The sequence below is a fragment of the Pogona vitticeps genome, chromosome 4 (genome assembly GCF_051106095.1).
Source record: "Pogona vitticeps strain Pit_001003342236 chromosome 4, PviZW2.1, whole genome shotgun sequence".
In the NCBI taxonomy this organism is placed as follows: Eukaryota; Metazoa; Chordata; class Lepidosauria; order Squamata; family Agamidae; genus Pogona; species Pogona vitticeps.
Genome location: NC_135786.1, coordinates 139,146,805 through 139,174,618, shown reverse-complemented (window position 1 = coordinate 139,174,618; position 27,814 = coordinate 139,146,805). Strand labels below are relative to the sequence as shown.

The 27,814-nt window shown below is 39.8% G+C and overlaps 1 protein-coding gene across 1 annotated transcript; it reads right to left on the bottom strand.

Annotated features, from left to right (window-relative positions):
* On the bottom strand, nt 1–26,683 carry CLPTM1L (CLPTM1 like). The gene is made up of 17 exons (XM_020797160.3): nt 26,324–26,683; nt 22,790–22,890; nt 21,185–21,374; nt 19,401–19,546; nt 18,382–18,460; nt 15,938–16,055; nt 15,142–15,236; nt 13,394–13,478; nt 12,333–12,436; nt 10,908–10,973; nt 7,513–7,563; nt 6,531–6,613; nt 5,262–5,296; nt 4,015–4,070; nt 3,873–3,917; nt 3,542–3,657; nt 1–2,344 (listed from the first exon to the last, which is right to left on the bottom strand). Exons 1-17 carry the CDS (start codon nt 26,516–26,518, stop codon nt 2,260–2,262), a joined length of 1,650 nt encoding a protein of 549 aa, XP_020652819.3. The 5' UTR covers nt 26,519–26,683; the 3' UTR covers nt 1–2,259.
* Between the last annotated feature and the right edge of the window lie 1,131 nt (nt 26,684–27,814).

The window sequence follows — 27,814 nt, the reverse complement described above, 5'->3', positions numbered from 1 at the left end:
TATATCCATAAACATTTATTTGTACACAGAGTGAAGGAAACAAAGCACTGACTGGACGAGAGGCTAACCAGGTCTCTCTGCTTTGACAGGACAATTCGATGTCACTCCATTCAAACTTTAGAACAAAACATGTTCATTTAAATCAAATAATATTTGCACTGCAAATTATTCAGCTAAGCACAGATACTCTGTATTTATAAACACCACCCAGCCAAAAAACTTGGAATGTGACTATTACTGCCAAGGCAATATTTTTAATAGTTCAGACCTAAAAATAATTGGTCTTGCTTGGACCAGTTTAACCCTGGACACGTTTCAGAGATTTAAATTCTGTTTTATAGAAATAAATAAAAGTAAAGCTGACAGAAGAAATGAAGTGTTTTGGGGGGCAATATTATTTATTAAGATTATTGGGCAGAGAGTTGGATATATCATTTTTGGTCCCATTGAAATTTGTAAGTTAATTCTGTACTATTACTTTGAGTGGGGCGAGAGCATGACAGTCTTAGTCTGATTCCAACCCATTATCAAGTTCCCACACTAATAACTCACAACAAGCAACTTGCTATCATCTGTGAAAATCAAATACCAGTGGACTTGGGCTTGTTGGAAGTGAAGAAAATACGCATCGGTACTCAGATTAAATGCAAAACCTTTTGGCAACAAAGGTCACTATCAAACATTCACAAGGGGACATGGCATGATAAGCTCTACACCCCAAATCCAGTGATTCCTTTACAGGTGGGGCGGGCAAGTGGTCCAGTGGCACAGAGCTCCCATACCTTTTCATGCATAGGAGGTCCTTGTTTGTACTGCAGTGCTCAAAATGTTAGGCATCTGGGTCTAAAACTCTGCAACTTTGTATATTATTGTCCAGGAGTAAGAATCCCACGGAATGCAATGGGGATTAGCTTCAAAATAGGATTTGCAGGATTGCACCTCTTTTCAGTTTCATGCCTGAACAGAAGTGAATTTTTCCCCACTTGCATTTTGAGCATGCTGAAATTATATTTCAGGAGAAGCAGTGCCATTATTTGATGAATACAGACATAAAAAGGATAGTTGCAAAAGGCTACATACAGCCCCATATCCAAACACAAAAGGCATTTGGATAGTTTTTCTAGCAATTTTGAATACAATTTCTTCCTATAAATTTCTCTTGATGCCTCCATTCTGTTTACTAGTTGCATCAAAACCACTTATTCTAGACATTGTTTATGTCAATGTAAGAAAAAGTCTTCATTTTCCCTGCCGATGTATAATTGGCACAATAGTGTCATGCAAATATGTATTTACACCCTCTGAAAAAGATGTCTGACTACAACGTAATGGCTCACTTTAGGAAAAAGGGTTCAGTTTGGGAGGAATCAAAAAAATTCCAATTCTAAGACTACAGAAAAATATTTTGGCCTTGTTTTAAAAAAAATACCCCTACCGGTTGCTATTCACTGCACATGCTCAGTTAGACTTCTGTTAATAAGATTTTGCAATTTAAAAATGCATTTTTAAAAAGTTACAAGTTTTACATGTCCAGTGCTAGATTAGAATTGTTATCAGATACAGTATAGAGTGCATGCCTTTGTATGATGGTAAAATTTCTAGTAACTAGTTTCATCAGTTACCAGAGTTTTTTTTGTCTTTTTTAAAAAGTTGCTCATAGTAGGGAAGGAGATACAAAATTGGGCACACAATCCAGCCAAAACCCCATTTTTCAACCCAGCTGAATTCCAAACTAGAGCTAAGCGCATGTGGCATAATCTCTCTCACTGTAACATAAAAGGGTTTGGCTGGATCACTGTACCAACAGAGTACAAAAATTTTGAAATTCAAGGGCTGAATTCATCATTTTATCACCTTTTCATAATTATTGACAATATTTCCCTCCTCACAGTCTAAGTGGTGGCTTAAAACATACTGTATGTACTACACCGTCAGTCAGTGGGATGGTTTAAGACTATAAATAGAACAGACACAGATATTTATGCAGAAATGCTCACAGAAATTCAAAATGATAAGTTTTTGTGGGAAACCTGGCAGAAGTATTGGCAGGCTTCTTGACACCCCTGAATACACAAATGAAAAAAAGAAGATAGTTAGATCCACAGGCAATGAAAACATGTTTTGGCAATGTAGATGATATATTGTCCATTAAGTTCTGTCACAAGCCTTGAAGAATACTCTTTTGCTTCATCTCTTTTAAAAGTCATACAACATTTGCAGTCAGTATCAGTCCAAAGAGGCTCTCAGAGTTATCTTAAATTATTCTTTGTGGGGCTTTCTTTTTGGCTTCTCTTCATAGGATTCTCCATATTCATTCACTCTGCTCTTATCCACAGGATAAAGCCTTATGGATAAAAAGAAACAATTACATTTTTAAAGGTTCCACATGATCATATTTTTGCAAACTTTTACACTTTTTATTGAGCAATTAATAAATAATATGAATTTTAAAAACAACATACTGTAACTGCTTGCATCAAAAGTTCTCTAAATGTCATTATAATGGTAATTTTGTAGCAAAAAATATACTCTGGCAAGAAAAGGAGATAACAGAAAGGCAACCGCCAGAGGTGAAGCCAGGTCTGATGTCAAAATGTGGTCCTCATTTGTTTTTCCTCAACCCATCCTGGTCTCCACAGTCAAAGAAACAAGGCAAGAATACGACTTCTACCTTCTACTCAAGAACTGCACACTCCCCCAACCACCCTTCAAAAGGGGGAAAGAAGAACATGGCTTCCTTCTACCACCACAGCCTTAATTAGAGAAGCTAGACTCTTCCTGTCAGATTTTGTCTATGCTGCACTATTCCCAAGTGCAGTGTGGTTTTACTTCTACACCCAGCAACGAATGACTGTCACTCATTTGTATGATGGAAAGTAAAGGGATACACCCAAAGCTAGCAGCATAGCAATGACGGCTACTCATGCCACTTGCAACTCCTGCCAAGTCTGCTACTCCATGTATAACCCCTACATTCTTCTCTCTCATATTGCAGCTGGCTTGCCGATATGGTACCCTCCAGGTGGGTTGGACTGCAGATCTCACCATCCTGGCCAGCATGGCTATTGGCCATGAAGGGAGTTGTGGTCTAATGCATCCAGAAGGCACAGAGTTGGGGAAAGCGCTATAAGAATGTCAAGAGGTGGAATCTTAAAAGGCCTGAATAAAATCCTGGCCAGCAGCTGTACAATCGAACTGACACGGGAAAATATAGATAGCTAGATGGGAAAGGAACTACCTGGCAACCTATATCCCTTCTAGAAACGGTGGCAGGATTTTATAAGAGCTCATTGCCTGGAATCTAAACAGAAGTTGAGTGACTGGCAGTGTCCTTCAGGACTGTGGATTTCCATATAATGTCTCATCTATCCTTGAAAATATGCTTGCCCTTCAATGTCAAGTCAGCAATAACATTAACAGCTTCCTTTTACTCAAGTTTTAAAGCTAGTTTTCTCATCCACTTATGATATCCAAAGTTATTAAGATGTGACTAACAAAAACCAAAGCAGTACTGAAGCACTGCTAAGGGACGAAATCATACCATCTTTGGTAAAGGTAAACCAGAAACACGACATCATCTCTAAAACATGCCAGCCGATGAGATGTTGGCATTGTGATGATAAATGCAAATATATCATCAATGAAAGTGTTGAATGCCTGGAAGAAAGAGACAGCACATTTAATGGCACAGGAACCACCAGCAGACTGAAGTCTGCTCACATTGCTGATGCTTCTCTAATGATATTGATCAGTAACTCTTCTAATAATCTTTTATAAGTTAATGAACACAAATCTACTTACTGCTTTATTTTCAAGTAAATAAAAACAAATAATCTCACAGGACTACATGTTTTAAAGTGAAATCAACTTACTTTATAAGTGAATGCCTTCCATGGCAAATGTGCAACAGATTTCATCTAGAAAAAAAAAACCCAGATGTTTGTATGTACTCAAAAGCAGTGAAGGCAAGTAGACAAATTAAAACTTAAAATGTTCTATTAAACTTTCAGTTACCTTATAATTTACAAATAATTGTGGCAACATAAATAGAAATCCAAAAGCATATACACCTGTTGGAAAAGAAAACATGAATATGCTTCAATTTTTAGCATTACAGACCCAAGAATGCATGTGCTTGCACATCCTGATACGCAGTCAAATGTACTGCGGACACATTACATTGAGATTTTTGTCCCAATATGGTCAATAAGGGTGGCTTCCAAGTAAGCATGCAATGTAAATTAGTACAGTGTTCCCTCCAAAATAAGACAGGTTCTTACATTAATTTTTGCTCCAAAAACCCACATTAGAGCTTTTTTTCAGTTTTTTTTTTCATGTACACCAATCTACATTTATTCAAATGCAGTCCTCTCTTCTTCTGGTTGCTGCACAATGGTGGAGGACGGGGTTTCGCTTAACTGGGGCTTAATTTTGGGGTTGGGCTTATAGTACGAGTATCCTGAAAAATCATACAAGGGCTTATTTTCGGGGAAACAAAGTAGCAGCCATCCCATCTGGCTGCAGAAAAGGAGAAGCGAGGGAGCAGGATCCATTCAAATAGCTGCAGGGATTAGCTGCCATTTGGCTACTCCTTGGATTGCCCATCTCATTGTCATTAAATGTGCATGCAACTGAAATCCTTAGGCTCCTCTTCTATTCATACTGAAGTGCAGCAGATGAACCGGAAGAGCTACCCAAGTGGTGGTGTGTGAAAGAGAATGAGGAGACCAACTGGATGTTTGCAAAATGAATTGGCGAAAACCATGAATGACATAAAGAAATAATGTGATGGTATAAAAATTGCAGTGGTACAGCTTCCTTTTCCTTCACCTCTGCTTCTTCTGTGATCGCTTGCTATTTTATTTCAGACCACTGGAATAGAAATTTTGTTCAAGAATGGAAATACTAAGATTCCAGGGAAATCAGGAATATTTTGGATCAACTGTGTGCCTCTACTTCTACAATGAACTGTTCTAGGGAACATTTGAATGGTCTGCAGCATGAAAAACTCCCTGTACACATAGCACTACCTTCTAGTGATAGTTAGCATTTATTTCTAACACCCTAATTTTCTGCTTTCAAGGTTTATTTATTTAATAAATCATTTAAGTTAGGATTTCACTTGCCCACAATTTGAAGTGCCAGTCTTGCAAGAATTTCAATCTAACTGATGTGACAAATATTTCACATGCCATCTTTCAAAGAACCTGGTCCGTATTCTTCTCTTCAACAAATCAGGTAACCAAAGAATTCAAACTTACCATTGACAAAACTGTTGATTAACCACGAATACCAACTAAGGAAAAAAGAAAGAAAGAAAAGAAAACTATATTCACTCCTGGACAATTCAGAAACAGAAGATTGATTGATTGATTGCTCTATTAGTGCAAAACACTGTTGTGGGCAGTATAACAAATAAAATTCAAAGACAATTAAAAACTCACAAAATAAAAAAATGGATGGTGCAAAAACAGTTTATAAGTAGCAGGACAGGAGATGAGAAAAAATAAAAATAAAAAGAAGTTGTAAAAAAATATAAGTGTTGTAAAAAAGTTTTGTTGTAAAGTGTTGTACACTTTAAAAATCATCTGTACAACAGCTTCATCCCTTTATCCATTTGATTACATATTTTGAATTTAGTATTTGGAAATCATGGTCACATATAGTGTATAGCATTGGCTGTCAAGATGTAACCTTTAAAATAGAGAGAATGATAGGCCAGAAATATGTGCTTTGTGCAGCATCAACCCAAATTGCATAGCTGGCATACACAATTGTTCCAACTGTCTGCTACATACTCTGTAGTACCAAGATTGTGCACTCAGTTGCGTGCCCAGCTGCACAATAGTCAGAAAAACTATAAAAACCACTTGTGCAATTTCCCTTATGCACACAGTGCACAGTCAGAAACCACAGTTGGAAACACTTTTGCTACACATTCCTGATGGCTATGAAACAAGCTGGTTATGACCTGATATGAACCATTGCTGGCTTAAAGGATCCAGCATTCATTCTATCTACATTATTTGCAATATTTACTGAAGATACAAAATCAGATAAATATTTAGCCAGCAGGAAAACAAAAAATGTAATTCTTTTCAAATAAGAGCTACGGAAATGCCTCTGGGAAGCCATCAAGCAGGACAACAACTATGATATCAGAGATTATAGAACAAACATGATCAGTACCCATTGATAGTCCTATCTTCCTTCTAAGTTCTGTTCAGCATTAACACCTGAAACAGGTACTAATATGGAAATAAGGGCTGTATGAAAGAAGCAATTTTATTTTTATTTTTTTTCTGATCATGCCGAACATGATTTTTTTGCCTCTACTTGCATCAACTTACACTTGCTTACAATTACCTTTCCCCAAGTTTTGAGAAGTCTCTTTGGTTCTCTTTGCAATCTATTTTTGTTCCAAACACTCTTCGGTATTTTGGTGCCAGCATCCTGTTACCACCCTCACTTCTCAACCATTATGTTTTAAGTTTTTTGAAATAAATTTATACTTTTATAAATGTAAATACCTTTTGTATTTGTTATTCAGTAGTGAGTAAATTGCACCTCCAATACACAATGGATATAGTAAATATGACAAGTACTTCATGGCCTAAGAAAGAAGACAAAAGATTATTTTTTCACCTGAATTCATATGTTATTATTACACACAGATTCCATTTTTCCCTCTATGGAATTCAGGGTGATACACCTGAAGCCCCCTTCCACCATTTCCCCCTCAAAAAGTTAGATTGAGAGATTGCAACTGCATTCCCAGGGTTACCCAGAATGTGATCCTAGGGACTGCATCCCAACGATGTTCAAATGAGGAGTTCCAAGCTGTTTTACTTTCTGTCCACGCTAGTGAGTAGCAAATATGAGGAACCAGGACTGTTCTGAATGGTACCATCAATTCCTCTCACTGGAAGGCCTTGCTAGGCTCTATTCTGCAATTATCTACCAATCCCCCAATATTTACCTGAAGTTTCCTGATTAAATAATCATCATGACATTTCCATTTACAGAAGACAATGAATAGCACAGCTTCCAACCGTATTTTAAAAGTCTGATTCTTGGATCTGTGTCAGAGATAGGTAATTATATCTTGCTGGTTCCACAAGATTTTCCCCGGACATCAGTATCTGCGCTACCTTAAATACCCTCAGATGCATTAAACTGCTCTCAGATGTTTCAGTTTATTCAAGGAGTTGCTGTGGATCTTTTCTGTGAATACTGGACATTTTTCCAAGGATTTTCCTTGAATCTTCAATCCAGCTGTATATATTAAGCCACTAGGAAATTAAGAAAGAGATCCAGACTATGACACTATCACCAGTGCCAACAATATTGGCTCTTGCTCCTTCCTATCCTTATACTGCAGGCTCATTTTTATACATATACTGCTTGGCCGTGGCTTAATAGCAGCAGTATTGCTAAGAAACTGCACAGTGAATACATTTGTTCTCCTCAGTTAACATCTCCATTAAAAGTTACTTTGAAGATTTATCTTACCTGGGTATCATACTCCTCCGTTTTCTTTTCAGATTCAGTGAATGCACCAAACTGTATAAAATGTAGAGGAAAAACCATCAGGGGAATAATATGCACATGCTGAATGTGTCAGAAGGGAATTCTGGTTTTCAGATACTCTTGGTTTCAGATTTTAAAAAAGCACAGCAACGCTCTGAGAGCAATGCACTGCCTAGATCAGCCACCAAAGAGCCTTTAACCACATCTGGCTTGTTGAAGGACATCTCTCCAGAGGCTAAAGCAGTGTGGGGAAAATGGCAGGAAGGGCAACAGAAGTTCCTGGCAGGCTAGCTCAGGGTAGTAAGGCACTAGCAAGAAAACAGTTACTCCTCAATCACTGCTCAGAAAAGACTACTAGGAAAACTAATTGCTGACCTGAGGCCTTAGAGCAAGGAGAGGACAAGGGCACAGTGTGCTTTATAACCTAATAAAAATGATGCTGTTGACAAAGTTATGTCCTAAGGTTGAAACAGCCTCGCTGAGTATAGCTGCCAGGAACTCCACGGAGTATGATGACATGGCATTGCGGACTTAGTAGGTAAAGGCAAGAGAGGATCAAGGGAAACATCCATTACACTTTTGGGCACAGCGGGACCAGATGCAAACTCACTCTTGTTTAACATTAACTGTAACAAATGATGTGAATGATCAATCTTATTCATAATGGATTACAATATTTGTAAGATGGAAAACAATAGTCTTCCAAGATGAGATATCAACTAGCTTTAAACCAGAGACTTTTATCTGTTCAAATACTTTAAAGATTAAAATGGATTAAAGTTGGTCTGATTTCTAAAAAAAGTTGTTTCTTTTATATGAAAGATGCATCTAACCCAAAATACAAACCTATTTTATAGGCCAACTACAATTTGCATATAAAATATAAAAATTATCATGTCCTAATATTTTGGTCATTTTGATTAAATGACCAAAATAAAGGAAAGGGGTTGCAACATGTATCAAACAAAGAAAGGCACATACCACTTTGTATGTTTTATATAGGAAAGGTGAGCATAGCATAGTTTTCCAGTCAGATTTTAAAAAGTTCTATTATGCTCGGTATGAGTTTTGAGGAATATTGCTTTGGTTGCAGACAGGTTTGTAAAAAATAAAATAAAAAACTATTTGTTAATTATTTTCTATCACAGAAAAGCTTATCTTTCACTGGGACTTAAATTCAAACAATCCTTTTCCTGTCAGCAGCCTAAGTGTTGAATTCAAATATGACTGGTCACTTCTGTGTTTTTCAAATTTTCTCAGCCTTTCTGCTATGTTTGCAACAGAGAGTTCCAGAGTCTATTAAAATAAATCATCAGGAGATGTATCGCTTTCATTTGAGTTATTTTTATGCTACATCAACAGTTCTGTTCCATTTATCTTATTTGTGTATTACTTTTGACCATGCTTTTAGTGTTATTGCAAACCACCTTGGCAATACATTCGAAGAATGGATTATAGATACAGTCAACCTTTGACTTACGAATGGCCTGAGTTACGAACATTTTCACTTATGAACCGCTCTCATAGGAAAATATTGACTTGACTTACGAAATTAGATTTGAGTTACGAACTGAAAAAAAAACGCGCAGGAGATGGGGAAAGTGTGAGATTTGAACTTTCAGTTAACCATTGGCCAGTGAAGAGGGTGCCTGTCAGCTTCTTCACTTTTCCCAGCGTTTAGAGAGTGTACTGGGAGACAGTCTTCAGACTGCCTGGTACTGCCTGGTATTGCCTGAACTGTATTTTTATTTTTTGGCTATTTTTTGATTTTTGCTTTTTGACATTCTTTTTTTAAGCAGAACGACTGCCTGTTCTGGGTGAGTACACTGTATATTTTTACTTTACTGTATGTACTGTACAGGGTTTTTTGCAGCTTGTTGGGGGGGTAGGGCTAGGTGTGTGTGGGGTCTTGCAGTGTTTTAAAATGTCTGTGCCTGTGGTTAAAATATTCTTTGAGTGCATATGCTGTTTGTTCAGGAAGGAATTTTCGTGCTGGAGGAATGGTTGCTGGATTGCTATGCCTTGCTGGGGGGGTATGTTTCTGTGCTCTTATGGGTCTTGCGGTGTGGATGTGGATCCAGAGTCTTTTAAAATCAGAAAATATTCTTTGAGTGCATTTTTGTGCTGGAGGAATGGTTGCTGGATTGCTATGCCTTGCTGTGTGTGTGTGTGGGGGGGGGTTTATGTTTCTGTGCTCCTATGGGTCTTGCATTGTTTTAAAATGTCTGTGCCAGTGCTTAAAATGTGGATCCAGAGTCTTTTTGTGCTGGAGGAATGGTTGCTGGGTTCTGTGCCATGCTGGGGGGGGGGTTTACCGCACCTTGACCTAAGAACCAAAAACAGCCAGAATGGATTAATTGGTTTTCAATGCACTCCTATGGGAAATGCTGATTTGACTTACAAACTTTTCAACTTACAAACTTCCTTCGGGAATGGTTTAAGTTTGTAAGTCAAGGCCTGACTGTATGCATAAACAAATAGACTCAAACATATAACTTATTTCCAACTCCTTCATACATGTAATTCTTAATCTTCATGTAGAGGGGAGAAGGGTACACACCCCTATATACATAAAAAACATGATTTGTTTTATTCTGCCCGAATATATGATACTCCCCACCCGTGCAGATACACAAAGGTATGTTAAATTACCACAGTTGAAGTCATTCTTGTTTAGTCCTATATGGAACGCAGAATATATGTTATCTTTAGTTAAACATATCTGCAGATGTTCTGAATAGGATCAGGGCAGTAACACTGCTGAAGTGTATTCAACGTTTTCCCAGCCTGCTCCCCCAACACTGCTGAAGCCCTGAAGTACATCTGGATGCAGTGCGATATATATGCAAAGGTTCCTATCCTACAATTTAAAATCAATGTAACTCTTTATTTTAAAATATTGTGGAGTGTGTGAGGATGAACCACCTAATACAGGCATACCTTGGTTTACAAATTTATGTGTTCTCTGGGACGTTATGTAATGCAAAAAATTCGTAAACTGAAATGTGGCTTGCCATAGGAATGGGGGCAGCACTATAAACCTCCAGGCACAATGCACCCTGGGTAAACTTGCTTCGTACTGCGAAAAAAAAATTCATAAACTGAGGCATTATTTTAATTGGATTTGTTTGTAGACCAAAAATTATATCAACCGAGGCATTCATAAACCAAGGTACTACTGTATGTTCAACTCATTCAGTTGAGGATTCCTTGCAACTTTTATCAAGGTTTAATAAAAAGGTGTCACAAGTTATAGTCACAGATCTCACACAGAGTTTATCTTTTGGTCCTTATTTTCACATATTGTAATCTTCCAGAAGAAAACAGGTGTTGAATGGCATGAGATGATTCAAATATACTAAACACCAGGACAATACCTTCATTACTGGTTTCAGACCATTCCATTCAATTGTCATTTTCAATGCTTTCTTCACTTTCCAGAGCTAGAAGGTAAAATATTATGTTAGCACCTTGGTGTATCAAAACTGAACATTTCTGCCTTGTTTAATAATCTGAATCTTATTGGTAATAACAATTTTCAAGTGTAAGACACAAACGAAGGGGTTACTAATGGAAAGATACTTTAATTATAACTGCCACATAGATAAATTAAAATCTGGAAAGAACATCAGTCTTGTAATCCTCAGACCAGTGACCATGGAGCAGTGAAACCACATTTGAGAAGCAACAATTAATACAAAATGTAAACATGTAACAAAATGTTAAAATGTATCTCAGCCCTTAGCCTGGAGCAGAAGGTTTGTAGTACTAGTGCAACTGTCCTCAATGTTTCACTGGATTTTTTTATCCTACATTTTGAAAATTTTATGTACTTTAATTCACAAAGAATACACTTGTCCATCTTGTAGGAGCTCTCAAAGTATTCAGAAAAACTAGAGTGTCATTGGTGCCCCACTTCTGGATCACTCAAGTTCAACATCACAATTTTCTAACCAAAGAAGACAAAAATCTTAACTTTCCATTTCAAGTTTCATACATTGATCCTCATCATGCATACTTTTCCTTCCCTTGCTCTCCTCAAATGAGAGATCTATTTTAGTGAGCAGTGCAAGATGGAGCTACCTCTGTGAGCCCAAAATGTAGGCAGTCAAAACATGGGTCATTACAATTGAAACCAGCAAGTTCCCAGGTTCACAGAAGCAGGCCAGTTTCATGGGGCAGGGGCAGACCATAAAAGTTAACATGTAAATTCAGATTTCAGCCTTGCATTTTTAACAACTGAAAGAAAGAAGAAGATAGCATTTCTAGCCCTTGTGAGTGTGAAGATATGTTTGGCAGTGTGTTGAGCAAAGACTATTGGGCATTCTAGCTGTCGCTGCTCCTGCATCAGTTCTCCTTCCTCTCTATGACTTGCAATATACAGTATATCACAAAGTAAATGAAAGAGCAAAAACAGCAGAAAAAATTAAGCAAAATATAAACATGCAAAATTACTAAATTGGCTTTTTCTTGCTACAATTTTTTCCTTGCAGATCAAACAATGCCTAAACTATTTCAACATACAACCCAAACAGTTGGAACAGTTTTTACCAAGCTATTATTTTAAGATTTTTAGGTATTGTGTCAACAACTAGTTATTAAACTGGTTTCTATCATCACCATCCGTTCACCCTTCAAACCAGTTAAAAAAGACAAACCATTTGGAATTAAGCTGGTTTTGACCTCTTAAGGTAAATTGGATGAAGTCAGCTTAAATCCACCTATTTTTACTAAGCTGCTTTGACAAGAGAACTGGGCTGCCTATGTTTACACATAACACATACAGGTGTAGAGCAACTCACCTCAATTACTGCCCCAACACCAGCAGGAATCAGCACCAACAAGCTTGTTTGCTCATCAAAGAGGAAAAGAAATATGATCACAGTACTGAAGCATCGCCAAAGAACTGTATAAAAGGAAGTCGTATTAGTACACTGTGCATTTTATAAGAAGAAAACTCTACAGTCTGAAAAACTCATGAGTTTAATCGTGCTTCACAAATGACAATTGCTTGTTAGACTTCTACAAGTCCAGGCAGAAGAACTGTCACAGTTACAGTGTAACCTGTCTTGACTCCAATAAGACAGTCTAGCACAAGGCCGGGGAAACATGTAGCTGCAGTGAGAAGGACATTACTAGTGACCAGGGTAATCATTAGCAGAAGCAAGGTGCATGCTGATGCACTACATTGTGATTCTGCTCACAAGCCCTAATGTATGAGAGAGAGATGTCATAATTTTGGAAGCAGAATAAAATCCCCTGTGGATCACAAAAGGGAAACATATAGCCCCAAACATCGGTTAAGAACAAGTAAGGGCTGGCTTGCAAAAATTAATTCCTTATGTGGGGGGAAAAACCCTAACATGAAATCTTCACACCTCTTCCTAATACACCCCACATAAATGCAGCAGAAAAATCAGTGCTGCATGTATGATGAGCAAAACATGGTACGACCATTTGCAAGAAGCCCTTCCCACTTAGCACGATAAGGTGATGATAGTGGTTTGATTTTGGATGTCCTGTTCTGAGGCATTTGAATTCTGGATGTGCTTCTCAGTTATAAGGGGATGGATGGTAACTAGACATGGGATATTTGTATTTGTAGCTCCAAGGATATGAATATCCCATGTCTGATAGTAACCTCTTCCTAGCTGTTGTCTGTTGAGTGATATTAGCAAGTATTTAAGCAAGCCATTTTAAAACAATACTGAGGTGTTATACTTTCACTTATTTCTGGCAGCTACTATTGTTTATTTGTTCAAAACTCATATTGCTGACATTTTGCTGGAAGAATTCATCTAAAGATGGAGCCAAAGGGGAGGGCACCCTTCCCCACATATCAAGTCAATCAATGCAGCCATACCTGCTTTTGTAGACATGCCAATCATGCTCTTCTTTTTTTTCCAGAAGCTGATGTCATTTTTGAATGCAAGGAAATCAAAGAGAAGCTGCAAAAGATTAGTAAGTAAACATATTGGTAAAAGTAATAATGATATATATTGTTCTTTATCACATTCTGGTTTTTTTTATTTACCCTAGTATCTTATTCCAAATCCCGTTCTCTATGACCTTTCCTTGGCCCAATAGAAAATGAATTAAAAAGAGAGAGAGAGAGAGACTGCATAAGTCAAACATCACCACATTGTTATCCAGAACTGCCATTAAAAGGGAGCAGCATAATCACAATTTCACAATGGGCATATGTCCACTATACTTTTTACTAGCCACCTGACCAGACATAGCTAAGTATGTGACCTTGCAACAGCGATGAAGAAATGAAACCTAAAACCTTCCTCTTTATAAATGCTACTTTGCCAAACTGCCTAATTCTTACTTGCCATGACGAGACTGTTTTCAATCCTCACTTAATAGTATGTGTTTGATCTGAATAGCCATTTAACACCCCATCTTGTTTAAACAAAGATAAAGATTCACAGACCTTGAGGATCTTTTATAAAATCAGCACTAAATTGAAATTAATGACAATGCACCTTTGCTTATTTGTAGATTTCTGAGTTTATGATTTCCAATGACAAATTTTGAATTAAACTCTTCCGAAAAATTTAATACATGCCTTAAACGCAAAGTAGAAACATTTATATCTCAGAATATCTCAAGAAATAGTGTTGCTGCTATACTATATAATTTTGTAGGTTATGGAAATAGAAATATTTAGGTTAGGGTTCAAGTGAGTGCGAATGAAATAATGGCCAAAATCCAGTAGTAAGCCACAACTAGAGTTAGTTGTATTGACCTATGGAAACTCATGGAAGGTGTGACTTACCAAATCCCCACTGATTCAATAGGCCTAGTTTAGTTGCAACTTACTACTGGATTTGAGCCACAGGCTCTCAAGCTTAAGCACCCATCTTCTTTTCAACTTCTCTATGCATTTTGGCTTCTTTTTCTGACCCAGTTCATTCCTAGGTTGCTTGTTTTAACTAGCTTTCACAAGAATAAACCACAATTTCCCAAGTTCATATGTAATGCCAAACTGTTTTAGTTCTATAATGGGAAAACTGATTAAAAATGGAAGCAGAATCTTTTATGCTCTTCTATCGCTGGTGGAGGAGTGATGCTGAAGCTCACTATATACTGTAGATGCTTCTGAGAGAATAATTATTCTCTAAAACAAGACACTTTGTTTCAGACTGCAGATGAAGCCTATCCCATCACTCTGTAATTCAGAAAAATAACAAGATTGGAGAGAAGCTAGCACCTGTTTAATTACTTCATGCATGTGAGGAGCAGTTATGTCTGAAGAGAAGAAGGGCCCTGGATGTGTACACAACCTATAGGAGGGCACTAATTTCTCATCATCAGATGATGATTGCTGCTTACAGGAGCAAAAAAACAGCAAAGGGTCAGGCTAGCTTCTGGATTACAAAAGGATAAAATAGGGATTGACTTGCAAGACAACACTCCAACACCAAAATTGAGGAGTGAGGGTAACATGTATAACCTGAGGGACACGAGTGTGGCCCACATGTTGTCTATGTGCAAGCTAAACCATGAGAAATTCCTGCTCCTGCTCTGCTGCCCTCTTGTAATTAACACCTGCAATTTCCATATTAGCAGATAGCTATCATACAGTGTCTGTGATCTACTTACATGGAATGCTGCAACAAAGAAGGTCAAAGCAAGAAAATAGAGGTTTGTATCCACAAAAATGCCCTTTACTTCATCAGCATCTTTTTCTGAAAAACCTAGAAGAAGAAGCCACTATATGGTTAATCAGAAAACGAAATCAGTAATTCCTAGTGTTCTAAGCAGTCCAGTTTTGTGATATTCACAACTCATGCTTTTCGTCTCTTTTTCATTCAGTCTGTGGCTCTTCAAGCTGTTGCTAGATTGCAACTCTCAACCAGCATTGCTAGCAGTCAGGGATGATGAGAACTGCAATCCATCACTACCCTTGCTTTCATTTTGGAAAAGGTGATGTTACCCAAACTTGTACAACTGGAATGATACCACTGGGATACTGGCAACCGAGTGCAATTCAACTCTTGCTGAACAAAAACTGAAAAATCTCCACTTTCTTTGGACTACACCCATTTTGGGCATTCTTTCTATACATGCTGTTGTTTATATGGCGCAACATTCAGCCATGTCAACCCCAAATTTGAAGGCTGAAGTGGCACAGACCTGGAAGAGTTTTCCTCTCATATTTGTTCCCTGTGTAAATAAGAAAGAAGCAGGACATTTCTATCGCCTCCAGATTACAAATTTATTCAAAATATTTATACATGGTGTTCTTCACGTTGAACAGTACCAAAACCAAACACCTGGAATAAAAATCGTCTACACAATTAACTTGTGATCTTCGGGACTGATGTCAGAAACTTTTCTAAGCAATTCAATTTTCTCCACCATTATCCTCTTTAATCAAATGGAAACAGAAGCTTACCAAACTGCTGCAGGGAGTAAACAGCATCTTGCATGTGGATCCAAAATCTAAGTTTTCCCAGGGATATTTTATCATAGGACACCGTAAGTGGCAGTTCTGTTGTAGAACGGTTTATAATCTGAAGTATGGTTAAAAAAGCATAACAGGATTAAAGCTGCCATCTGCTTTTCAGTTTAAGATTACCATATTTTTCCGTATATAAAATGACACTTTTCCTAATATAATTAGAGGAAAAATTGAGGGTCGTTTTATACACAGAAGTAAGGGGGAAGGGATCAAAGCGCTTTAATTCCTGCTTTCCCCCTCCACTTTCTTGCGAGGAAAGCTCTTTCCCCCTCCACTTTCTTTGCAAAAAGTCAAGGGGGAAAGCAGCTTTTTGCAAAGGAAGTGGAGGGAGAAAGCACTTTCCTCGCAAGAAAGTGGAGGGGGAAAGCAGGAATCAAAGCACTTTGATCCCTGCATGCCTATGTCATCACCCTGCCTTCACCGTGGTTTACAGATGACGTGGTATGCTTCAGATCATGCACCGTTTCAAGCCTTCTCCATATTTTTTATTCCCATCATTTTGGTACAGGTTGATTTTAGTTTCATCTGCCCAAAGAATGCCATTCCAGAACTGGGCTGGCTTTTAAAGAGATTTTTTGGCAAAGTCTAATCTGCCTTTCTGTTCTTAAGGCTTATGAATGGTTTGCACCTTGTGATGAACCCTCTGTATCTGCTCTCATGAAGTCTTCTCTTTATGGTAGACTTGGATAATAATAAGCCTACCTTCTGGAGAGTGTTTGTCACTTGGCTGGATGTTGTGAAGGGATTTTTCTTTACCATAGAAAGTCTCCTACGATCATCCACCACTGTTGTCTTCTATGGATGTCCAGGCTTTTTTGTGTTGCAGAGCTCACTAGTGGGTTCTTTTTTCCTCAGAATGTATCACTTAGCCACTCCTAATGTACCTGCTATCTCTCTGATGGATTTCTTTTTCTCCTGCTGCCTAAGGATAGCCTGTTTCACTTGCATTTAAATGCATGTTGTGGGTTCATAGCAACAGATTCTAAATACAAATGCTATACCTGGAATAAACTCCAAACCTTTTACCTGCTTAATTGATGATAAAACAACGAGGAATAACCCACACCTGTCCATAAAACAGCTTTTGAGTCAACTGTCCAATTACTTTTGGTCCCTTGAAAAATAGGAGGCTGTATATTTAAGAGCTGTAATTCCTAAAATCCTTCAAGTTGGATGTGAATACCCTCAAATTAAAGCTGAGAGACAGCACTTTGAGGAACTATTCATTACTTAACTGTAAATTCAATTCCTGAATTCAGTTACTGATGGCAATTTTTAGAGTATATATTTTAATTGTATTTTAATTGCATTATCTTTTTTATTGTATTTTAATTGTTGTAAGCAGCCCAAAGATGGCTTTTATTTAATAAATAAATAAATAAATAATTATTTATTAAATAAATACATTTATTTATTTTGGTACACTGTCAAAATAACAAAACTTGTTTGTGTCCAATTATTTCTGGACCTAACTGTATATTCTTCTAACCGACTAGGTGATAAACAACATCATTCTAAATATCTACATGATGGCCTCCTACAAACATTTCTGGGGTGCTATCTAGGAAAATTGTTCTAAGTGTTGAAAGAGTTTTTGGAATCTAGCACAAAGAGTTAAGAGTAGAACACTTGGTGATCTGCCAAGATAAATTTCCTAGGCATATGGCAAATTCACTCAGGATCTGGTAATGCCATTTGGTAATATTTAGAGTTATCCAGAATACCATTTATTTAGACTTTTGAGTTTCAGTCACGGTGAACTAATGTTCTGGCCAATATGCTTGGCTAATGAGATCCAGCAAAGAGAGGCTGGCTGGGTGAGTCCAGGAGTTGGTAAATGCTTCATTATGTCAAGTGCTGCCTTTTTATCCTCTGGATCTCTTGTCAGCTTCTGACACTGTTGATTATAGCAGGCAACTGGATCTGTAGGGCTGCTTAGAGGAAGTGGCATTGAGGATGTCCATTCACCTCTATATTTATAAAGCGCTGGAGTGCCACAGGGGTTCTGTCCGTCTTCGAAGCTGTTTGTATCTATACAAGCCTGCTGGCCACAGTCACTAAGGTTTTTGGAGACAGTTTACATTGGTTCCAGTGACAGACACCTCTACTCCTTGTCATAAGTCAGCTGAAGATCTACAGGTTTTGCACAGCTATAATGGGATGAATGAGGGGCAACAGAAGAGAAATTCTGGGGTTCAGTGGTTCCAATGTCCAGGGAAGCACAAAGTTCATTCAAGTATTTGAGGAGTAAGGGTTCACATCTTGGTTTTAAGTCCATTAGTCTGTGGATTCTATTTTGATTTTGATAAATTTGTCTATATAATTTTAAATTGTTTTATGTTGTTTTTATTGTTCACAAATGAATCAATTTTACTTACCATTAAATCTTTCACTCTGTTGCTCAGTTGATCAATAAATAATATTGGAAGATAATGCACTGTCTTGCCTAACTGAATCCTACATTAAAAAAAAAGAATTGTATTCTGAGTGTATTAGTTTAAAACAAATATTTCTATTTTAAGCAATTTTTATCATATGCATCTTTCAAAACAAATCACACATTCTGTGTCAGGCAAAATGTATCTCCAAAACCTCAGTATTTAATTTGAATAAACACTCAGAGAAAAAAACAACTTGTAACAGTATACTACACAGAATTGTGTCTATCACGCTGAAGTAAACAAAACAAACATTAGATCAGAAGTGTCCAACCTTTCACCTTCCCTGGGCCACACTAGAAGATGAAAATTTGGTTTGGGCCACACATAAATTTGGTTTGGGCCGCATGGGGGGCAGCCCCAGCCGTCCTACGCAGCCCCGCCCCAAGCGCGCTTACTGGCAGCTGTGATCTCAGACAGCAGAGGCTGCCAGCTTCGACTCCGGCAACTTTATGGGGCCGGGAGGGGAGCCACCTGTTGACAGGGACAGCGCAATGGAGTCACGCAGCCCCCCTCTCCCCTCCCCTCCCCCTCCTTCCTTCCCTCTCTCCTCCCCTACTGTTGTGATGTGCCCCAGCCGCATTCCAGCCGCAAGTGCCGGCACTGTAACTTGAAACTTTGGAATTTCTTTTAAAATATAAAATTGCACTGGGCCGCATTACGAGCTGACCTGGGCCGTATGTGGCCCACGGGCCGCAGGTTGGACAAGCCTGCATTAGATAATGGAAGTGCTGTCAGCTGCAAAGCCCCGAACCCATTAAGATATATTTTCAGAGACTAAAACTGTTATTAAATGAAACTACCATCGTGCCATCAGCTTTCAGTCAACTGTCGCTTTTCTGATAACCAAACTGTAGAGAAAATCCTAGGCCACGGCACAGAAGTATTGCTCTTCACCCTGCATCCAAATATTTTGTGGACTTTAAGACTAGCAACAAAAAGTATCAATATTCACTTACATTTTCATGTATCTGTGCACATCAGCTGGGAGAGAAGATCCATCAAAGACAAAATCTTCCACCATAACATTTAAGGTTAGCCTGGACCTCCAATGAGAGACAGGCTCATCTAGGGCATAGGTCTGCTTCTTTTCTGCTTCAATTTGCTTTTCAATTAAAAAGAAAATTACAAAAATAAAAGGACAAGGTTTAATTCCATTTCAGAAATCTAGATTCAAAGCAATTGCAATATTCTGTGCTAATATTACATTATAACCAGAATAGCTAAATAGTAGTTAAATAAAGCATCCATCCTTTTCTCTTCTATTACTCCTGTAGGAAAATACTTTGAGTGACAGAAAGGTGCAAAAATGTAGAATCAAGTATCCTCGGCTTTGTTTTGCATAGAAATAAAACAATTGCTTAGAAATCTGTTCAATTGTCACAGATATTATGTGAGGATATTTACCTGGCTCACATCAAGTTGATTCACAGACTGAAAAGGAAAGTATTTAAAGCAAAGCAAAACATGCTGCTTATATACTACCCATAGCACTTAAAGCACTCTCTGGGCAGTTTACAATTTAAGTATGCAGGCTACACATTGCCCTTCCAGCAAGCTGGGTACTCAACTTACTAACCTCAGAAGGATGGAAGGCTGTATTTTGCAGTACATATGTCTCACAGCTCTGCCTTCAATGTACTTAAGTGGATATGTTTATTTTCTATGCATGCCCATTAGCAGGTGACATAAAGACAGAGGTAGGACAATCTGATTGAGTTAAATTGCAATTGTGGCATCTTGATGTGAACAGTGTACCAGTTTGTGAGCCCGATAGCTCTGTTCCTGCTGGGGAGTGTGGGCTGTCAACCTCCACCCAAGCACCGTGCACCTGCACATCTGCAGTGCACCTCTGGACTGGGCTGGAGAGGCCAGCGATGGCCTTGAGGGTTTGCAAGTGTGCACCGAGGCATTTAAGGGAAGAGACAGAGTTGGAGGAGGAGGAGGAGGGCTGTTGGGCTGACGCTCTGGTGGTGCTTGAAGTTCAGAAGAAAACTGTGATGGCCAAATTCTCCGGGAAGGCTGGGAGACCATCTACCATTGAGACCTACTCTCTGGCTGCTGGGTGGAGTTTTGTGTTCCCCTGGAGGAGGTGGCCAGGGTGCGACAGGATGAGGCGATGAGAAGCGAGGTGCTGAGAGAGATCAGTGCCAGGCACACCGCCATCAAAGACAACCCCAGGACAGCCCTTTCCCTGAGCCAGACTACAAACATGGGAACACTGGGGTTCACCCAGGTACTCCTCCACCTCTGCCATCACTGTGGGCCTCACGGAGGCAGGGCGAGATGTCCTGGGTTTGGCTGGAGTTGAGCACACCTTGAGGGCAGTGCACTGGATTGCACAGATAACCACACCCTCAGAAGAGTATCCAGGATCTGGTAGGATGAGTGCTGAAGCTACCTGAGTGCCGGGAAGCTTACAAGCTTGTATTTGCCATCCCTGCTGTAATATCCTGTGCCTTGCACACTTAAGGGGGGGGTGTCTTGGACTTGATGGAGGAGGCAAGGTGACTGCGATTAGCTCATTTGGGACAACATTAATACTCTATGGTGCCTTTTAAAGATACATTTTCTGTTATACACCGAGCAGGCAGTATTTGAGTTCATGTAAAATAAAACAAACGTTTTCTTTGACCATAACTGACCCTTTCAATGGAAGGCAATGTGGAGGCATCTCACACAGTTTACATATTGTGAATTGTTCTGTAGAAACAGTGCCAAATGTCAGACAAAAACATCTCACCTGGGTGACAGATTCTCCTGTGAGAAGATTAATTTCTTCTGGTTTTGGTACCATATAGGTAGTCAGAGGGCTTACCATATGCACCTCTTTGCCATCACGCCAAGGCAGAATTCCAGCATGATGAAGAAATATGTAGGCATATAATGTCCCATTATTTCGTGTTTTCTTTGGTACAGATACATTAACTGTCCTACAAACAAACAAAATTAGGTATATAAATTTTACAATTGCTCTTAGTTCTGGCATCATATCACTTCTACCACAGATAGGATGACTAACATTTTAGGCACTGAAAATGAGTTTTTCCTTCATCAGTAATTTAATTGATAACTTTTAACACTAACCTTGAAATGTTCTTTAGATGAATGATGGCAAAAAGTCAATTCACAGTTCGGAATGGATCATGAGTTTTAGTCTGACTCATCTCTCTTTGGTTTTGTTTTAGTGAAGCATTTAAAATAATGGGCAACTTTCAACTGTCACAATTCACAAACATTAAAAACCTTATTAAAGACTATTTCTATAGAATACATTATTTCATTCTGTTTTCCAGGAAATTCCTGCTCATTGCAGGAATGATCCCCCAACCCAAATTCTACACAGAAAAAGGGAGAGATGGCTTGCTTCCTACTTCACTTTTTTTCTGCGCCCAGAAAACACAAGCAGTGCCTTGTTACTGCCTCCTTCCATGAAAACCCTATGGGAAGGGAGGGAGTAAGGTTTGCCTATCTGCAACTACAGTTCTGTGTGTCTGAGTTGTCCTGAGGAGGTGCAGAGCAACTCATGTATGTGAGTCATGCAAGCCATGAACTACTTTTTCTCTATGGAGACTGGGGGCAGGGAGGAAAGAAAGATGGTTTCTTTCACTTCCTGTTGTGGCTTAGCAGGTGGTGCCAGCAGCAAGTCACTGCTGCAGTTTCTGCAAAAGCCAACCTAGAAAAGAAAACCATACCACCTTTCAATCCCATCTACCAAAGAGGAAAGCCCGGGTAATTCTTTCCTGTGGGTTTTTGGAGGATGTAGCAGCAAAGATGCTAAGCAAAGTCTTCCACAATAAGTCCACTACATCATAAATTTCTTCTCAGCACAAAGTTCTTTGTACATTTTACAGTACTTAGGGAACAAGAAGAATTGATGGGCATGCTACCAAGCTATTTTAAATATGGAAGTATCCTTTGCACCATGGACAAACCCTGCCCAGAAAATCAAAATAGAGGGGCTTAGCTGTGAAGCCTTAGAACATTTATCCGGAATGAAATCCTACTAACATCTATTAGACTTATTTCTCAGTAAGGATGCTTCAAATTGGAGTGCCTGTCAGACAGATTTTGTCTTCTGTAAACTATTTTGAAATCAGTAAGAAAATAAGGTGTTTTAAATAAGAAGAAATTCAGTATCATGGTCTAAAAGCATTCAGGGCACTAGATAATCTAGCTAACATTAAACACTTTGAAGACCCAGTCATTCCAATGAGAGAGATTAAAAACATGCTTATCCCTGCCACCAAAATAAATAGGACTTAATAGTACTTAACACAGGCTCAACTGAAATCATTGGCACATAAGGGATTCCTTTGGAGACACTTTACAAATAAATCCATAATACCTTTCAAATTTGGAATTGACATCAAAATTCTCCACATTCAGAACTAGATCTATATTATTTTCAGTTCCTATGTTGGATCGTGTGGTTGTGTAAACACTCAGCTGAAACAGAAAGGGAAGAGTTAACACATGTAGGAAGGCTTGCTTCAACCACCTTACCTTGCTGGCTACTGAAAAAGAACAGGCTGTACTCCTGCCACTCATACAACATTTATTCCCTTTACCTTGGATTACACGTTGCCCACATAAGCTGCCAGAACCCCTTCCCCCAACCCCCACATTTCCATCAAACTTAAGAAAGCAGTGGAGAAAATGTTACTGCCTCTGCTTTCTCTCTCCTCCATTTCAGCCTAACAGCCCACAAAACATGTGTTCCACCAAAGTGAACAGAGACTGTCAGCTCATTTGCCTTTGGTTCCTGCCTAGTACTGTACAAGCAGGAAGTTACTGGTCAGATGGTGGACCACAATACAAGGCCAGTGGGCAACCTTCAGTTGTAGGCTGCATTTTTAAGTGGGCTTAAGGTACCTCTCCTTTTACCTGCAATCCTATTTGAAGAGAGGTAAAAGCTTAGAGTACATAATTCATCAGGGACTCCAAACAGGAACTGAAGGTCCTAATTTGGTGTTTATCAAAACCCAGTGATTAGGACTATGGGATAAGACCTAAGGGAATTCTTCACTCGCTTGTCTTAGACGTGGCAGTCCAGGAGGAGAAACTACCACAATCAAACAGATTGTCTGTGTGTGGGGGAATATGTTTTGGCAGGCAACTCATTTTCTTTGGGATGATTATGATAAATAGATTTACCCAATTTAAGGGCAGCTTTTTTGTTCCCTGAAAAGCATGACTACATCCTTATATGATAACATCCCACACTATTTAAGCAATATCTTAAATACAAAAACCATATCAGAGGGGTATATAAACACTCCCCCCCAACATACAAACATGTCTGTATACAGTATTAATATCTACCAGAGAGTCCATGCTTCATGTCTTAGCAAGAGAAGTGTATCGACTAGACCACTGGTTCTTAACCTTGGGTTACTCAGGAGTTTTGGACTGCAACTCCCAGAAGCCTTCACCACCAGCTGTCCTGACTGGGGTTTCTGGGAGTTGCAGTTCAAAAGCATCCGAGTAACAAAGGTTAAGAACCACTGGACTAGACTATGGAAAGTGTCAATATGGTGTATTAGTTAGAGTGCCGGTCGGGGGTTGGGGAACCAGGTTCAAGTCCTCGCCAAGCCATGCAACTTGGTGAATGACCTTTAGCCAGACATTCTTTCAGCTTGACCTACCTCACAGGGTTGTGAGGAAAAGGTCTATAGAAAAAGAAAAGACATGTATGCTGGTTTGAGCTCCTTGGACGAAAGGAGGGATATATATGAAAGCAATAAATACTGTTTAACGCACCCAAGCTGCAAACAGGAGCAACTGGGCAGTATACGTAAACATGCTGTTCATACATAACAACATGTGCTTTGCTGGCTTGCTGTGCCTTTGAAACCCATCTTGGACAGATCATCTATATCTGAGGCTGTGGTTTCTCTACCACCATCTGGACTGCAAAGTGCTTTGCAGGAAGAAGCTGTCTTCCTCTGTGAACTTGTGCTTAGTTTATTTACATAAATGGCTAAACTACTGGACACCTTTTTGTAATGTAAGTGCTTTTCAAATCTTGGCCCATGTCCAGCCCAATTTGCACATGACTGATATTAATGCCATTGCATTCCAAAATGTATATTTCTGTGTATAATATATACAGATATGTTCCTTGTCATGGTCTATTTGGGACTGCCACTCATCAGGGGTAATGTGAATTACTTTTGGTTCCCAGCAGCATTACATGCTGACACGTTTGGTCAGAGTACAAATAATAGTATTCTGAACAAGTGGGGAGGGAACAAGGAACAAGCAATAAACAACCCTGTGTTGTCATCTGTTCTGTTGGTCTCACTTCCCTTTCAGATAGCCACTAGAGTGGAGAAAATTGACAATTACTCTTCTCCATGAGGATAACTCATTATAACTACTGTACCAGTAGACAAGCTCTGTCCTATGAAACACACCTGGGTTCAAAAACCTTTTTACACTGCCTAATTTTTTTAAATATTCACCCACTTTTGTGTTTGAGCCTCTGTAATCATAAGATCCTAGACGGTTGCAATGCCTATATATGTCCACACTCCCATCTATTTTGTGCAGGACTGACGTTTACATTTTGATAATTGAAATCACACAAAGATTATGTAGTGGTGCCTGTAATTTTGAAGGAGAAAACCACCCAAAATTTCAAGCCCACACCCCCTAATGATCCTTCCAACTGAGAAAAAGATGAAAAATCAAATTCCACCATTTATTGGCAGCAGAGTGGGGTGCTAGTTGTTAATTATGTAGCAACCATACTTAGTGTTACACAGCATTTGGAAAAGACTTCAAAGCATGTATAGGGCTGCTTTCTTCACATAGCTAGGGCTAGTGGGAGTTGCAGAAAAATAATGTCTGGAAAGTCACAAATTTTCCACCTTTGCCTTATTTGGGAACATTGCCTTGGATCAGAGGACCCTGCTGGAGGGAGGGGACAGGAGACCATCTTTGCCAAGTCCTCCTTTCCACCACATTGTTAATCTTCTAGTCCTTTTCAGGAGGTATGGGGAATGCAGCTGTCAGGAAGAATGGGAGTCAAGCCCCTGCCTGAGCCATTCTTCCAATGTCAGCAAAGCTCTGTTAAACACAACTTCAGATCCAACCCAGAGTAACCCTTAGAATTCTGATTAGTAGTTAGTTAGCCTGGTGCCAAGTCAGGACAGTGTCTCTATTTTCCAAACAGCTTGCTGAGTAATCTCCAAGTTCGTCCTCCTGGCGCATCTGAAACATTCCCCCACCTGCATGTTGCATAAGGGCAAAGGTAGCCGAAGCTTATACGTATAGCCAAGACGTTCCTGATGGATCGCTCACCCAGCCTATTAGCGGGCACAAAAGTAACTGTAGATCCAGCTTCTCCCAAACTGGGTGCCTGCCATACCAGCTGGCTGGAAGTCAACAGGTGAAAGAGGCTGCTGTAAACGCAAGGAGGACTGGGTCTGATTGTAAAAAAACCAAGCACTTCCTGCTGGGATTTGTGCACAGGGCGCTGGATTTGGCATGACTTGGCCTAACTGAGCCAAGGAGATCCAACCTCCTTAAAAGAAAGCACACCTTATTTACACCTTGGCTACTAAGAGCCTCCTGCTCTCTAAATTTAGCTGGTGGGTGACTACATTTTTAAAAAGGCGGGCGAGGGGAGAGGGTCGCCTAAAGTTTAGCCCACTGACTTCGATGCAAGGGCTTTGGGCGACACCCCCCCTCCCTTCCCCCCTTGTGTGAAAACAACCCATGCCAAGAAAATAAAAATAAAAAAAGAGATTCCACCCCCGCCACAGAAAGCGCATCCCTTTCCCCCTCTGCCTGCATCTGCCCTCGGAAGTGGGGATGGCAGGTGTGGGGAGCCCAAGAGCGGAGGGGCCCTCCGACCCTCCCCGGCCCCTCTCACCTGGAGCTTGGGCCGTCGCGCCAGGTAAGGCCGGATGCAGCCGTCGTTCCCTTCGGCCCCGCGGGCGGCGGCGGCGGCGGCGGCGAGGCAAGGCCGGGTATGGACGATGCCGTACATCACCCAGCAGGTGTGCGCCACGTAGACGGCGAACAAGCCCACCGCCAGCCCCGTCAGCGAGCTGCGCCTCGGCAGCATCGCCCCCCCCGGACCGGCGCAGCGGCCGCCAGCGGCATCGACCACCCACCACAGGCAGCGGGGCAGGAGGCGGCAGCAGGCGGGCCACACCGACCGCTCCAACCCTGGGGCCGGCTAGCGAGCGAGCGAGACCAAGCCGGCAGACAGACAACCCGCTTCCCTCCGCTCGGCTCTCCCTTTCCCTCGGCAACGGAAACGGATTCGCCGCTGCCCCGTGGCATGCTGGGAAATGTAGTTCCCCTGGTCGCCTGCCGCCGATCTTTTAGAAACACAAAATACTGTATTAGGAAATACAAATCTGGGAAAGCATATTATAAAATTACACAGACACCGTTTCTTCTTTATTACTACGCCTTCCGAAATCTGTTGTCTGGATATCTGACTCCAGAAACAGGGGCTGACATTGGTGGATCACTGAGCTAGGAAACAGTAGCAAATTTAGTTTGTGTTAACTGTAGGTTCTAGGTTATATGATATTATTTAGTTACTAGCAACAGGTGAACGGGCAGAAGCGGAGACTTAAACTCAGCATAGGTGTTTAATTCATGCCTAACAATAGTGTTTCATGCATTGGTAATTTCTAAAATAAACTATTGTAACACTTTCTATGTAGGGCTAGCCTTGAAGTCAGTACAGAATGTCCGCAGGTCCAAAATGCAGCAGCCAGACTGATAACAAACACCTCCAGATATGAACATATAACCCCAGTCTTGACACACTTTCATTGGCTCCCTATTAGTTTTTGTGCTGGTCATGGCCTATAAAGCCCTTAGTGGTTTAGGACCTCAGTATCTGTCAGAACATATATCTCAAAAAACAGCTACCTGTTCCACCTGCTCCTTGCAGCCCAGGATGTTAAAAATATTGACACTGAAGAAGGCTAAAAGTCTACACCAAGAACCATGTATTTCTGGGCATAGCCCCTCCACTTTAGAATAAACATCCAGGGGCTCATCAGGCACCTTCCCGGTTTTTGGCAAAAACTGTATTATTCAAAGCTGTCTTTTATTAACTACCTGAGATGTGCGAATCAGTTTTATTCTGTTGAATTTTTACTGAAAATTTGATTTTAATTAGGATAGGGTTTTATCTATTTAAGTATTAATTTCAGGGTATTTGTTGTATTTTCATGTATCTTTAATAGGTTGAAAACCATTCAGAGAGTGTGTGTTCTATGAGGTAGTACACAAACTTTCCTTTCACTTCCAAGCACGTCCACAGCTGAGTGTCCTTTCGGCTTTGGCCCAACCACGTCATTAGCTCTGGAGCTACTTGTACTTGTCCTCCACTCTTCCT